This window comes from Eucalyptus grandis, chromosome 6 (assembly GCF_016545825.1).
Source record: "Eucalyptus grandis isolate ANBG69807.140 chromosome 6, ASM1654582v1, whole genome shotgun sequence".
Taxonomy (NCBI): Eukaryota; Viridiplantae; Streptophyta; class Magnoliopsida; order Myrtales; family Myrtaceae; genus Eucalyptus; species Eucalyptus grandis.
In genome coordinates, this window is record NC_052617.1 from 22,574,060 (window position 1) to 22,589,711 (window position 15,652).

Sequence of the window (15,652 nt, forward strand, 5' to 3'; positions counted from 1 at the left end):
GACACTGCGCGACAGTTTGCTTGAGGTGGGGATCCAAAACGTATGCACCAGCATGCTAGAATCGCGTACGAGAGAGGGACCTACTGCGCACTACTAATGGACGATCACTTATTAGATTAATGGCGTTCACTAGTAAATTGATGAAGTTAGGAAGAACCATATCATTAGTTGACCTACTTATGAACATGTGCGCACAATAGATACACAAAAGTGTCAGCGTACCAATGCCCAATTCAACATTGTCATTTTATGAACTTAATAAATTCGCAATATGCAAGGAAATTTTATTGATTGGGACATGGATTCGGCATCGTGGGGGTGTCCAGTTGATGTGATCTTGCAAAGAATTCACGTGAGATTGTACATCAAGGGACCTACTTTCCATTACCAAGGGCAATTGGTAAAGTGGCTCATACGCAAAGGTCTATCTTGAATTTACCGCATTATTGCGCAATAAGCATCTATCCTTGATCCAAAGTTCAACCTGCTTATTTCATGCCACGTCGAGTTACCAAGGATGATATAAGCTCACACTCCATATGATACAATGACTACCAAGAGAGTCACGGGTTCAAGGTAGAAGTTATACCTGCAGAGGCACGAACTTGATGCATAACAGGAATGAGGGCCATTCACTGCCAAACTGCTGATCAGAATCAAACTGCTTCCTGCTCCATGCATCTTTCAACTACTCTGGTTTAAACTATGGCCAAAACACACAGAATATAAGGAAAAAGCAGACTGCAAGAGCGTTGGTAATCTTCCCTTCCTCTGTAGTTGATCCAATGAAAAATTAGTACTGTATAAACGCTCATAATACATGGACCCAAAACAATTGTTAAGGCCACAACTTCCAACAGTCATCAATTTCATCATCATGTTTAGTCCATAAAGACATGCTTCTGTTGAGTAACCCATCTAAAATATACATCGTCACCTTGAAAAAACCCCAGCAACGGGATAGAGTATAAAGCAGCAACTGCTGCAAGACCTTGTCTATGACCTTTGCTAATTTGTATCACGGAAAGTTAGTGAACTAAGATGCTAAAGAAGACGATCTTCAAATTTATGTTGTGACCAGTAGATATGCAAGGCCTTTTAGATATTCAACGATTTCAGATCCCCCGAGCTTTGAACTTCCAAATACTCTGTCAACAAATGTAATAGGAACCTGCAGATTGATTAAAACATGAATCAGAAGAGGTAATGTAAACATGAAATGGTGCCATGCAATTTACTTGATTAGCTTGGCAGATATATCTCAATTTCGATTAAGTTCTGGTTGTAAAGAGTAACCGTGCATGACAACACAACAGAGACAAGGATGAGAAGGCAAGAAGATGATGCGTTCCACAATACAAGAAAGGTGTCAGTAATACATGCATTGTTCGAACTTCAAAACTTAAAACATCAAACAGTTTAAGTGGACCAAAGTGAAACCGTCAAATTGGAATACTAGAACAGTCTGCATGTATAAATGGTAGGTAGTGGATCAGACAACTAGCTTATACTTTAAAAGGAGGCACATGCTTTTTTATAAATAAAAAAGAAGAAGCTTCATCGTTCAAAGAAGTAAGGTAGTCGTATAAAGTACCTCTTCAATATGGTATCCTTTTCTAGAGGCCCTAACAATCATCTCCATCTGGAACACATAGCCCTTGCTGACGCAGGAGTTAATAAGATCTTCAAGAACTGATTTCCGATAGAGACTTGGAAATATAAACAAACTATTAGTTCCCTCATTATGCAATATAATTTCAGCTGCTGACAATGAAGACAAGAATTTCGTGTACTTCCTACATCTATTATTCTAATCACCTACCGGAAAGATCCAGTTAAATCAGATACTCCAGGCCATAGAAATGTCTGAGCTAGCACATTGGCTCCCCTGCTAGTGAGTTTACGCATAAGATTCCATCCATGCACACCCCCACCTTTAACGTACCGAGTCCCGGTAACTATGCTCGCACCAGTTTCCTGCTGTTTCCTAATAAACATGACGAAGAAAATGACTTAGGAGGATTTCACCAATGTACAAGCATTGGTAGGCATGAGAGCAATGCAAAAGTTTGAGCAAGTTCCTTACTTGATGAAACTCGGCAAATATTTGGGCTGCATAACCAGACCAAACAGATCAGAGAGAGATGAGAAGGGAAAGGAGGAAGGGAAGGAAAGGAAATAGTATTCAAAATGAACGACGGATACTTTATCCAGAGAAAATAACAAAGAGATCCAAACTTAGGCAATTCATCGCCCTGCCATATCCCTACGGTAGCAAGGATAATCGGGAATAATTACCCCACATATGGGTCTCATATTGATACTACAAGGAATGCAATCATGCTATTTCAACAATCAAGACATCTGCCTAGTCTTTGCATGACATCTGTTAAGTATGATAAATCTCTGAAAAAGCCACAAGAACTCCCTCAAAGTTTGAGTCAGAAAGAATGTCCAACCAGAGCTTTGAGACTAAAGTTGATGAATGAAAAGGCATTGTACTATCTACCTAACATTGGCATTCATCCAAAATCCACATTTCAGTGGACATAGCCATGTCCCTCCCTCGATGGAAAAGAGTGGAAGATGAGATTTCCCACCATAATGAACTTCCAATTCTATATGAATGGATTGCGCATACTTACATGGTGAGACAAATCAGCATCCATGATCACAACAAAATTGCCAGATGCATGCTTCAAACCATGACGATAAGCCGTTCCTGAAATTAAACTTACATCAGACCCAAATCCCTTGTACACAGAAGATATGTAGAGTGCCATAGACTCGTCAACTCACCTAAACCGAGCTTCCTAGGCCTTGCTCTTAAAAGCTGCACCAAATAACAACCCGAAAGTAGAAGAGTAAATTAGCAAACAGCAAAACAACCAATCAAATCGAAGCCGAAGTTATCATCCAACGAGTCGAACTTACAATCCTGTCGTCGCCATACACTTGCTGCAACTGTTTAACAATGTCTTGAGTACCATCCGGACTTCCATCATCGACGATGATGATCTCGAAATCGACATCTCTGTATCGGGCAGGAAAGAAAATGCTACAAGATCATCATCACAATCAAGTACGAATTTTTCTTCTTCTTTTTTTCGGGCCAATAATGACACATTTTTTTCCGACTTCTGAAAAACTTGGTTGTGAACATCGAAAACCCAAATTCACGGTCAAAATCCTAACACACTTACTTAAAAAGGAAAGAAAGAACCAAAAACAAAAAACAAAAAAACAAGCCGAACGCCTTTCGGCGCGCCACGATTACACCCACGAACAAGCGCATTGAAATCAACAATCCGCCATCACTCCTCAATGCAGCTACACAACCGGAGCCCATCCGATTGGAGAAAAAGAAAACACGATGTATCCACCCCAAAAGAGAAGACAAAAAACAGAACGGAGCGAAGGAGCAAATAAGTGAGGAGCGCGCGCCCGACGCGCGAGAATCCCGATCGGAAGGGAAGAGCGTTTCGTTACCGGAGATGCTTGAAGACGAGGTAAACGATGAGGGCGATGTTGAGGCGCTCGTTGTAGGTGGGCACTATCAAGCTGTACTTGTCGCCGGCCCCTCCTTCCGGCCGGACGTCCTCCATTGACGAGCAGGATCGGCGGACCTCGAGCTTTGATCCCTCTCGCGAACGACGCGGAAGATGCTTTCAGATCGTCGATCTCTGCCTCGAGCGCGGCTTTGACTCCGCCGTCGGGTTATTCGCCTCCGTCGAAAGTGGTGGCGTCTTTGTCAATTTCAGGGGGCGACGGGTACTGCGGTGTTCGGCCCATGGGCCGTGTTCATCGAAATTGGGCCGGTTTCGGCCCAATACCGTGTGCCTCTCCATTGCAGCTTTTGCCATGAACCCGTGAAACTTTCGATATTATGAGTTCATACCACAAAAAAATTCGAACCCATACAACTATGATAATTTAACCTAACAGCTATGACAAATTTATCCTCCATAAATTTCCGTTAAATTATACTAATACTACAAAAAAATCACATATCGATACACATGTAATAAAAATAAGGTAAAATTCCAAACCGGTACACTTGTCAACCGTCATGTGTCATCCAACTCAAAGAATTTAACAATAAAATTTAATGAAAACTAACTAAAGATAAATTTATCATAAGTGTACTAATTTTGTGCTTATTAATTTGGAGTAAATTTTCACCAAAATACCAATTTGAGATTTTTTATGATGATTAATACCAATATATTATCTTTGATAAAAAGTAGCGATACAAGTTTTTCATAGTTTTCTGTTATTACGATCATTATTCAGTATTACTCCAGAAGTGGCTAAGAAATAATAATTATTTTATTTATATGCAAGAGGTAACTTGAAAGTTAATTAAATAAATAAAAACCAAATGTCTCCAGTATTTCAAAGTTTCTATTGGCGTTGGGGACAAACTTGATTTATTACCTCGCAAATTGGTTAAAATTAGAAAACCGATTGATCGCGTATTTATATGCATAATCGATTGGATTCAATATGCAATTATTACTTCCAAATTTGATACCCATCTTCAACCTTGATCGGCACAGCCAACAAGCGAAAACCAAGGTTCAAATAAGGAAAGACTAATAGTGAATACATATCTTTAATGTAAAATCTACTTGATTTACATTAGAAAATCGTAAGATTTTATGAAATGAAACCATGTATCATGGCTCAAATCCATATTCAATCCAATTTCCCATAAAAACAGTTGAGAATTAAATTCAATTTGTTTTATTATTTTCGTATCCAAAATAGTGCAAAACCCGAGGACGAGGAAGAGCCTAGTATGCGATCGTTCCCTTCTCGGGGATAAGATCGAATCGGAGTTTCCTTAGGTAGCTATTGACCTATGATTATCCAAACTTCCAGAAATGATAATGATTATTCCCATGAGCAGTAGTTCTCTTCCAACTTTGAGACGCAGGACATGGCGAAGCACCTACCGGAACCTACCAGAACCCAAATCACCTCGACCGGAACCTCTAGGAAACAAACTCAACCCCAGCAAGAACCAACGGAGCTCAGCTCAGAGCCTAATTTTCTTTGAATGTCCTTCGACAGATTTTGACCGTGTTAAACACATTTATATAACATTTATATATATATACAATATACATATGTATGTGTACACACACATATATATATATACATATATTGCATCACTACATGCTAGGGCAAAAAGAAAAAGATGTCGGCCGCTGTCGGCCGCTTACTTACACACATAACAACTGCACTAGGCAAAGCCGGCAGGATTATGAAGGCTACCTACAGTATATGAGATTTGCGAGAAGATTGCACGCGCTGCGCTCTCAATCGTCTGATGTCCCCTCTCCAAAATCCACTTCATAATCTCTCATGGCCTTTGGATCAATGTCATCATCCTTCTCTTCTAGACGCAACATTAACTCTTCCAAATCCGCCTGCCTCGCCACGACATCGGTCATAACCGAATCGTCCGCCTCCTCAACTGTGTCTGGGTCATTCTCTTGGAGGTCAATGTCTTCTAGACTTTCATCAACCCGATAATAAGCCTGTAAAAAAAGATTAAACCAGCATTAAGCAAAGGCTACATATAGCACCGTCTACGTGATGGCAGAACAATCAGTGCTGGTGAAGCAGAAAACAAATGAAATAAATGAGGCGAGTCCTTTTAGGGGGGAAAGAAATTCTGTTTGTTCCCTGCTAGATACCTACTACCTAGTGAGTCACTTAATTGTCAAGGGAGGCTAATAGCTAAGCACTTAGCAAATTAGAAGCCTCCCCATGCCAACTCAATATCGACTACCTCATCAAAAACAGCGAATCTGTGATATACTAATTAGTTCATGTCGCTTTAAAAAGTGACGAGTGATCATATCCATAATCATCTTCAACATATATGGGTTACTGCTGCTTGTAATTATTAAATCATGACATTGATGAACAATATTGCACCCAGCTTCAAATTCTTCCTGGAGAAGTTCAGAAGAAAGTTGACCAGGTATTTACACTGAACATAACGGATTTATACATTTTGGATTAGAAAACGAACTTAAAATAGTTTGTACATACCACACAAGTCTGTGCCGGCGACAGTACTTTGAATGAGTTGGGACGATTATTGAAGTTTGTTTCAGGCACTCCAGGTATTCCTTCAGGACAAGTAAAATGGTCGAAACCATGCCCCACCTGCACGAAGCAAGCCACAGATGTACACAGGAAAAAGAAAGAAATGAGAATTGCCGGAGTCTCATCATGAGTGAGGCAGAACAAACAGAAAAACATAATTAAACATCTTGAAGTAACCAGACTGATTGTGGCCATTGGAATTAACAAAAGTTTTGGGCATGCAATCTTCTGTGTTGGAAGACCAAAGTAACCAATTAGGAACTACAAAATAGAAATCTCAACAGCATAGACCACAAAACTAAATCAGAAGATGTACAACTACATCAGTCTCACACATCTAAATATTCCACATGCCCTCACGTTTTAGTAGGCCATACTTGCCACCTGTCTACATCTGAGTTTGACGATAATTTACAAGCAATGAATTACCAACTGCCCACAGTAATTCCTCTCGATTGCTTTAGCTGCTTAAGTGAAGAACTTAAGTTGCAGTTATGCCACTACCTCGAGGGAAGTAGGGAATGCAGAGCTGACAGCACCAAATGACAGATTAGTAATCTGTGAATTTCATCCAAAGATCCACATTTACAAAATATATTCCTTCAACTTTTCTTTGACTCGTACACCAAAAAGGAAACCTACAAATCTTCTTCTTGTTTTTATTTACAATTTTGTTTATTTAAAAGGCACTAACAAAAGAACCAAGTCATATATAATTGGAGTAACTTAAAGTGTTTTATTAATTATACTTCTTCAGAAAAAATTACAAAAGCGAGCCTAATACTCAAGTATAAGTTACATCTTCCAACAACCATTCACTTGGTTATTCTTTGCCACTACTAAATGTGAAGATAATAACATCCATCTTAGATACTTGCAATGTTCAGATATTTAAATCTAAGTAATAGATTCGAAGCAAAGCATATCATGGCTCCTATCATGCGACTGCAAATGAGCAAAAGAATAGAACACAGAAAAAGCCAATCCCTAGGAATAATTTTACACTCATAAAATCAAGTGGGATTTCTTCCTGCAGCCCTGTCACAGAAACACCACTGCCCCAAGCATAAGGCAATGTTACATCTTCTGTTTCATGCACTTCGATGGCCAATTCCAAGTTACAAATCCCCAATTAAGAAAACAAAAGAGGTAAAATTAAAGACATGCAAATTGCCTATATCTATTCACAACTGCTGATTTAAAAGCTTGACTCATTCCAAGCTGAATCGATAGGTCCTGAAACTAGTGGCTGCTATGGACTGGAGTTGAGATCTGGAATAAGAAGGCAAGAAATTCCATACCCTTCCATGCCCACCAAAATCCCAAGCATCACTGTCCAGTGCAACTCTATACTTCCCCGGCAGGTCACACCCGACTTTGTACCTGAATATTCCAGCTCACTAATTTAGAATGTTCTACAAAATTGCAATCAATAAACAAGGGCGGCGTCTTTAAACTGTCTCAGAAAAGGAGTCAGTATTTTTCTAGAAAGGACAAGATAAAATACCCATCGTATGTATTCTCTGGATGGAAGTTGAAAACGAAAACCAAATCTCCATGCTCAAAGACAATAACCTGTCAAGTGGACAATCGATAAATGCTACTCAGAAAACGATGGGGACTCACATGAATTAGTTAGGGCAACACTTCAAGAATGTACTTATAGACAAAGCATACAATAACAGGCTAGACAAAAAAGTGCCATCGCCTCTGCCCAACCAACCCCTATGCCTTTAAACTAATCATCCTAAAAATTGCTCTTAAAATTAAGCACTTTCAAGGAAGATATTCTGCTCTATACACCTCTGATCTCAGTGGTATCAAATTGAGAATCAACAAAATATTCCTTCCGCTAATATTAAGGGTAAAATCAATTTATGTTTTTCCAAATTCTTACATACCTTATCTTCCTCATTTGTGCTGCTCACAATCTGCTTTGTTGATGCAAGAATTGAGAATTTTTCATCCAGCAAATTCATTGCCCGGTCAAATGCATTCATGAACTAAAAACCAAGAAAAAAGATAGCAAGGACATGTCAGGATTTATAGACAGAACACAAATGGTTATGACCTAATAAATAACAATAAATGAGAGTATTGTATACAGCTCTTATGTCGTAGTCAGGATGAGCACTGTTCTCACTTGTGGCATATTTCAATGTATTTTGCAGCAAATGTCCATCTCAATATTCAAAACCAGCATAAGGAAACACTAAGGAACTCGCTTTAGTTATTTGAAATCATCAAGTACAAATGATTGATATGATGTGCAATCATGCGTATATAAGCAATTTTTAGTGGTAAAAGTCAAATGTAACAATGAACATTCCTTAACTTTCAGTCAAAGAAACTGCCAGTGATAGTGCAAGCTGCCAAGAACAAAGACAATCAAAATAAGACCTCAAACCTTATATCTCAGGTGTTCTGCATCCACTAAGTTCCACTGGCGTCTGCATTTGTCATAACTCCAATTATTACCTTCTCTTGGAAAGTCAATCCAGTCCGGATGGCCAAACTGTCAGAAATAGTAAGTGAATACTTTAGGGATGTGAAAACTTGAAAACCAACATCAACCCAAAAAGAGAGATTAAAACTGTTAAGCAATTTTTACTCTAAGGCATAAGTTATTAGGTCAAGAAGGGTCACATGTATATAAAGCTAGACAAACATTGTAGATAAGCGATGTGGGTAATTGTCATGCCCTCTCAATGCAAACTGGACAGATGATGGCACCAGGAATTGACACAAAGAATAATACAGATGAAGCACCATATAACAGTTAATCGGGCGTGAAGAAATCAAAACTTGGCTTTGGTACCATACTAGGCACGCCACCCAAAAACTCAAGTGATTATGTCATGTTTGGTACGTTGTAGTCATCTAGGAAAGGGAAGTTGATTCCGTAAGCAACCTCAATTCCTCCATTTGGTACCTCTAGGTGGAATCAAATTGCCCATTCCCGCAGATTCTCGATTCTTGCACTTTGCAGGAATCAGCGTTCTGCTACCACACCAATGGAATGATGATTCCTTGGCTCAAAAATTGAGGGAAAAAGATTGTTGCCCGTCTCATGTCCCAATATTTGCTTTGTCATGCCATAAGCATCCCTTCATTTTGTTTTTCTTTTTCTTTTTAAAAGACATGAATCCCAGTAAACCAATTATTGATATGAAAATAAATTTATTAAATTAAACATATTTATAATTATGGCTACTCTAATTTTTATAGTTTTTGGGAATTATTTAGTTTATTAAGATTTATACTAATACTCTATAAAATATAACATAACCTTGAATAAAATAATACATGATATAATCTTAATTTACAATAAAGAAATTAATGATGTTGTTTTAATGTATATGTTTTTTTATCATGTTGAAGTGGTAAATTATTTCATAATTAAGTTACAATTGTACTCCACTATAACAAAATTCTAAATTCAGAAAATGCAATTACATTATAAAAATTAAAATTGAAATTGCAAAATCCACATCCATTCCACTTCCATTACAATTAAATAGAAGAATTTTCATTCCATTCCATTCTGGTATAAAACCAAACAAAGATCAGTGAATCATCACTCCATCTTCATATCATTCTATTCCATTTGTTCTTCATTTCATTTTCTCATTTGATTCCATAACGTCATAGCACACACAACATAAGAGAAAGGAGGGTGACATGCAAATAAGGTGCAAACAACCACCAGCCCAGTAGACAGGCAACATAAAATAATTAAAGAATACAAAGAAAGAGAATGTTATCATACAATCTCAGCTCAATTTTGGGCATGAGGTATCAACCTAGTGGTCCACCATTAGGTCTTGAATTTGATTGTTAACTTTTACTTTCTCCCTATTTCTCCATATGAAATGCTTTTGATCTCCAAAGCTTTTAGTTCAAAATTCTTCCTATATGTTTCTGGAAAGAACTTTTTGCAGAGAATAAAGGTTCACTATTTAGCCCACATTAATAAAGTGGATTTGTTGCTTAGTCTTTGTCAAGGCTCTTGATCAACTTTCTAGCATACTCTTTCTTCCTTCTTCTTTCTTCAGCAAAATTTGAATTAATAAAGAATGTGTAAGCTTGATTCTATGGTTATGCATCCTGAATAATTTATAAGAAGGTTAGAGTTAGCAATGACTAGTCAGAAGGCAGCCAGAGAACTAACCTCATTTCCCATAAAATTCAGGTAACCTTCACCCCCTAATGCCATTGTGATAAAATGTATCATCTGAAAGAACAAAATAACAAAGGTTATCAACAGCCACACAAGCGGTCTGAATGTTTAATATTGTGCAATCGACTTCTGTTAACTTTTGGCAGGTACCGAAACATAATAGTACAGCAAATATTAAGAGAAAACTCAATTTTCATGCTTAGCCATGATTGGTCTCAAGATAAATATTCAAATCAAACCACAAGTGCCAGCCACATCAAGCTAGGGTACTAAAAGAACCTAATTGTTAATCATCACTAGGATCCTATTTAGACAGACCTTGTGAAGCGCAAGCCCCCGCTCAACAGAAGGAGATGCATCCGTTAAACAAGACATACCAGAGTACATCTCTTTATCCATCAAGAGAAACGCAATTGTCTTGTCACCAACTATGGCCTGAAAAATACAAGAGTTAGAACGGTATTCATATGCAATGAAGAAGGTCCTACCAATTTCGGACTAGAATTCAAAGTAGATGGCAAAGCAAATAGCTACTGAGGAATAGATCAAGAAAAGGAGGAGCACTCATGCCTGGTCATGACTCTCAGCATATGATATGCACTTTTCACTATATCTCCTATTCGTCAAACTCCATGATATTTCTTTCATAGACCACTCTTCATCTTTCTTGTTCTTCAAGTAATCAATCCACCTGTCAGGGATGGCCATTGCCAAGCGGTAGTCGAAACCTACTCCCCCTTCAGAGACTGGTCGGCCAAGTCCAGGCATACCAGATACATCTTCAGCAATAACAGTTGCATCAGGCAAAATATTATGGATCAGGCAATTGGCTAGCATTAGGTAGACAACAGCATCAACATCTGTTGCCTCACTGAAGTATTCACCATAATTTCCAGTAAACGCCATATTGATCCCATGGTGATGGTACAACATTGAAGTTACTCCATCGAACCGAAAGCCATCAAATTGATACTCTTCAAGCCACCACCTCAAGTTGGATAGCAGGAACCGAAGAACTTCCCAGTTGGCATAGTTAAATAGTCTGCTATCCCACAACTTATGATAGCCACGATCTCCTGTATGGAAGTATGACTCTTGTGAGCTTTGGCCAATGTCAAATCCATTGAGTCCATCAGTGACATTATTACTTGCATGGCTGTGAACAACATCCATCAACACCCGCAAACCTAAGCTATGAGCTTTATCAATAAGATACTTTAGGTCTTCAGGTGTTCCTGATCTACTGCTTACAGCAAAAAAATTGGTGACGTGATAGCCAAATGATCCATAGTATGAATGTTCCATTACAGCCATCAACTGAACAGTATTGTAGTTGTTAGCCCAAATTCGAGGTAAAACATCATCAGCAAACTCTCTGTATGAATTAACACGAGGCTCTGAGCTACTCATTCCAACATGAGCCTCATATATGCGTGGGGCATCTGGTTTTGGAGGACGGGGGTACTTGAATTGATACCTGAAAAGTAAAAGAAGCATAGTTGACAACTCATCATGTATGTGGCGTTAAGTTGAAGAACATAAATCACAAGGCACACTTTCTTCAGGAATCTCAGAACAAGATGGAGGAAGCTATGCCACATTGAAAAACCATAAAAATGCAACGAATCTGAGCTAAGCTTAATTTTATTTTTTTTAATCTCTAGGAAAAGCATGAATGTATGCCATGTTGTCACCTTTCCGAGGGTGGCGGGTCCCAATAAACGCCATCATATGGTGCTGCAAAGCTGGAAGGCTCCACAATTGCATATTTAATCCAAGCAGGTATCCGATCAATCCAAACTCCATTACCAGGCTTGAAACGAAATTTGACCCTTGAATTGTGAGGGATTGCTGGTACCCCATTTATATCAGGAACTTTGATAGTCCACACACCAAATTGATTCTTTTCCATGTTGTGGTTAGAGCCATCCCATCCATTGAAATCTCCTACCAGTTGCGCTTCCCTACATAAGCGGAAAATAGCTTCGTTCCAGAGAAATCAATTGATAGAACACATTATCCTCAAGAAACTAGCAAAATAGCTAGGACTTACTGAGCAGCTGGTGCCCACTCGCGGTACACTATATCACCATCTTCACGGTTAAATCCAAAACTTAAATAACCTATAATGGACAAGGCGAGGACAAAAGCTTTGGAACATGAGGGAAAGGCAGTCAAAAGTTCAATGACACATTACTTTTGTTTAATGCCGTTTGAGAAAGCATATTTGGCATATTTGGTTTAGTTTGTTCAAGCATAATCAGGACTATCCACATGTAGCAGCAGTCAGAAACTGAATTACCAAAAACTGGTTATTGTTTTTGCCATAGTAAGAAGTAGAACTTGACAAGGTACAAGTACAATCATCAACCGCATACATCACCTTTTGCAAATTCTTCAAGACCAACCTCATGCTTTTCAAAGAGCTTTTTTTGATCCACATATCTTTTCACTCTATATTTAAAGTGATCTCTGAATGGTTCCAAGCCTGGATCAACATTTAGGATGCCAATCCTTTCAATTTCATCCTCTATTGGAGTCATTGTTGAGCTGTCATCTGTTAAGACCCCTAAAATTTTGGGATTACGGTCTGCCTGATTCAGAAAGAAATTGCATCATGTCATTATTCATCAGGACTGCAAGAAAAGTGAAAGCAAATGTGTTATGTGACCAATGCATTAAACATCACGTCTTCACCAATCCCCGGAGTCCCATGCTCTACAAATAGCTTCTTAGAACCATCTTTTCATGGAAATAAATAGTTCATTTAAGTCTTTCTTATAGTCCATAGAATATCCAAAAGGCAAGACAGCACTTCCTCTTTCAATAAATAGGCATGCATACCCTCCCCTGTCTCTGAACTCGTGATGGAAAATGGAGCTTGTGGCGCCTAAATAATTGAGAAGACTGGCTGAAAACTCCGCCAAATTGCCGGTTGGCAACCGTCCTGCTATTTCTGGAGGTCTGTCACGGATCAAAAAATACATGTCAGCTTACATTACAAATATCAGATTGATAAGACCCTGATGAATAACAAATAGAATCATGAAAAATACAAACTAAAAAAACACAAAGTACTTAAGAAGAGACTACATTTCAGATTTCCAATCTAACTGGACCTCTTAAAGCACTCCACCATCTCACTGGATCACAAGTCCTGCCCATCCAACTGGGACCTTATAATTACTGAGTCAGCAGGCCCTGAGGGTGCCTCCCAGGGAAATTGTCTTCACTGGGACAGCACATGATGACCACGTCACCTAAGACACAGTCTGGTACAACGTCTTGACCAACTCAACAATCCCTTTGGTTTTCTAAAATCCAACGCCAAAGGTAATTTTCTTCACCGGGACCCAAATTCATGATGACCCTTCCTAAGGCGTAGTAGTCCAATATTGGATCTTAACCAACTTGACAACCCTCATTTTAGAAGTCCTCATTTTAATCATACAGTGCTTCTGGACAGATTGATTGCCCAGGCCACATATGAAGTACCATTATTGCATTACAACGACCCCCCAAAAAGTTCCTAACTTACTATCACCCGCAAGAATAAGTGCATATGAAGATAAAGAATGGGGTTTCTCCAACAGTTTCAGTTCCGCAGAACAAGAAATACGCTGATTTGATGCCTAAAGCACTTTGTCCACGTGATCTTACCATCCACCCCCATTGGCATAGCATCCTTCTCAGGCAAACAAAGTGCTTTAGGCATAAGATTATCGAAGGAACACCAGATCAACCAAAACGCTCTAACCTATTCATAGAGTTCAGCCACCACAATCTGAACTCATGTAAGGCGCGACCCCCTCAAAAGAATTGGCCAAAAAAAAAAAAAAAAAAAAAAAAAGCTAACTGTTTCTTCCTCAGGACAAGCCTCTCGGAGCTGAACCCCATCTCCGGAACGCGGCCTTCGAGTCGAGCTCCCAGCTCGGTCAGGCAGTAAAACACATAGACTGACCAAGAATGGAAAGAAAGGTCGCGATCGCACTCCTCTCCGACGCCAAACCCCGCGAAGGGAAAATGAAAAAAGAGGCAAAAAGCACCGATTGAAGCCGCCACAACGAGTTCCATCCCGACCGCAGAGGAGCAAGTCGAAAAACAGTACGCGCGTCAGCTCGACAGAACGGACGGGAAAATCACCTGCGCGCATTGCGTCCTCGAGGAAGGCGACGAAGATCCCACCGCAGGAGGGACCGAAGCGAAGCCGCAAGAACTGTACATTCTCTCTCTCTCTCTCTGCGTGATATCTTCCTGGCTTTTCTGCTGTCTGTCGAGAGCAAAGCCAAGCGAGAAGCGCCCCCCCGCTAACCCGTTAAAAAAGGACGCCCAGCGAGAGAAGCGTAACGGAACGGGGCGGGACCCGCCGTCCCAACGTGATCCGTTCCCGTCCCTGTCAGCTATTCTTTTCCTCCCCGACGAGGAAGCGAGGCGCCCCCACCTCCTCATCGACGCCTCGCACGTGGCCGACACGTGCGGTCGCGTATTTTGCTCTCGCTGCGATGGCCCCCGCACGTGACGGGACGCTGGTGCGACGGCTGGCGAGGCGAGCGTGATTGATCGTACATCGACGGTGCTGGCCCCGCCACGTGTAAGGGCGTGCACGGCCGATTGAAAATGAAAAATGTGCTGTCCCAAACTGGAAGGATCATCTTTACTTGTGCTGTACGGAGAGCACTTGCGAGGGATCTTACTTGCGGATTCTTGAGATTTTCAAAATTATCGATCGCGATGGGAGGCATCTGAAAATGAAAAATAATGCATGTGCTGGCGAAGCCATCACTTCGAGTAGCACTACTAAGTAAGATGAATTATTCAACACCACGAACAAAAGCCGCCAATATTGACGATTCCTCCTTATTTACTGTAATAAGAAAGGTATATGGATTGTACCAATCTTAACAAGATAAGTGGATCATAGAAGATCAAGTCTAGCGAAAAGAGAAGTGCGATCATTTACTTTCGCGAATAAGAAAAGTGCAGTGCTTCGACTTTCTTGTCACTTTTATGAAACTTGAATATGAACTGAAAATCACTTAAAAGAATGTACTTCGAATCCTACTAGTGCTTCGACTTTCTTATCACTTTTATGAAACTTGAATATGAACCGAGAACCTCTGGAATAAAAATATACTTCGAATCTCGTTACGTTCGTGAACGAGAAAGTTACCAAAAAAAGAGATTTTGACTCTCGCATTGTTAATGTGAACCTTTGAAACAACTTGTACATGTAATTATGAACGAACAAAGAGCAAGATCAACTTCTTTCACAGACGACCAACCGGTTTTCTTTTGTTCCAATCGACACACTTCCACATATTGCTAGTTGCTATACATATATGGAGTTTT

At 39.7% G+C, this 15,652-nt stretch overlaps 2 protein-coding genes across 3 annotated transcripts; both read right to left on the reverse strand.

The window, feature by feature from the left end:
* Nucleotides 1–752: 752 nt before the first annotated feature.
* Nucleotides 753–3,735, reverse strand: LOC104448921 (dolichol-phosphate mannosyltransferase subunit 1). Its single transcript, XM_010062859.3, has 8 exons — nt 3,490–3,735; nt 2,935–3,034; nt 2,800–2,833; nt 2,646–2,722; nt 2,087–2,112; nt 1,823–1,987; nt 1,595–1,709; nt 753–1,171 (listed from the first exon to the last, which is right to left on the reverse strand). The coding sequence occupies exons 1-8, from the start codon at nt 3,603–3,605 to the stop codon at nt 1,067–1,069; spliced, it is 738 nt and encodes a 245-aa protein (XP_010061161.1). The 5' UTR covers nt 3,606–3,735; the 3' UTR covers nt 753–1,066.
* Nucleotides 3,736–5,097: 1,362 nt separating this feature from the next.
* Nucleotides 5,098–14,607, reverse strand: LOC104448922 (1,4-alpha-glucan-branching enzyme 1, chloroplastic/amyloplastic). 2 transcript variants are annotated; one of them, XM_010062860.3, is made up of 14 exons: nt 14,447–14,607; nt 13,148–13,267; nt 12,687–12,897; nt 12,357–12,426; nt 11,998–12,267; nt 10,874–11,780; nt 10,622–10,738; nt 10,295–10,357; nt 8,531–8,638; nt 8,025–8,126; nt 7,631–7,698; nt 7,425–7,506; nt 6,067–6,183; nt 5,098–5,546 (listed from the first exon to the last, which is right to left on the reverse strand). In XM_010062860.3, exons 1-14 carry the CDS (start codon nt 14,525–14,527, stop codon nt 5,325–5,327), a joined length of 2,538 nt encoding a protein of 845 aa, XP_010061162.2. In that variant the 5' UTR covers nt 14,528–14,607; the 3' UTR covers nt 5,098–5,324. The 2 variants fall into 2 exon arrangements, with proteins under 2 accessions (XP_010061162.2, XP_010061163.2); XM_010062861.3 differs by lacking the exon at nt 14,447–14,607 and having other exon boundaries at nt 12,687–12,893.
* Between the last annotated feature and the right edge of the window lie 1,045 nt (nt 14,608–15,652).

What these genes read in the sequence shown, in the direction of transcription:
- LOC104448921 (XM_010062859.3), bottom strand. Translation starts at nt 3,605, where the DNA reads ATGGAGGACGTCCGGCCGGAAGGAGGGGCCGGCGACAAGTACAGCTTG. An exon ending in CTCGTCTTCAAGCATCTCCG is followed by an intron (nt 3,035 to 3,489) that starts GTAACGAAACGC and finishes TGCCCGATACAG; the next exon opens with AGATGTCGATTTCGAGATCA. An exon ending in TGTATGGCGACGACAGGATT is followed by an intron (nt 2,834 to 2,934) that starts GTAAGTTCGACT and finishes TATTTGGTGCAG; the next exon opens with CTTTTAAGAGCAAGGCCTAG.
- LOC104448922 (XM_010062860.3), bottom strand. Translation starts at nt 14,527, where the DNA reads ATGTACAGTTCTTGCGGCTTCGCTTCGGTCCCTCCTGCGGTGGGATCT. An exon ending in CGAGGACGCAATGCGCGCAG is followed by an intron (nt 13,268 to 14,446) that starts GTGATTTTCCCG and finishes GATCCGTGACAG; the next exon opens with ACCTCCAGAAATAGCAGGAC. An exon ending in ATTTTGGTGGGCATGGAAGG is followed by an intron (nt 6,184 to 7,424) that starts GTATGGAATTTC and finishes TGCTTCGTGCAG; the next exon opens with GTGGGGCATGGTTTCGACCA.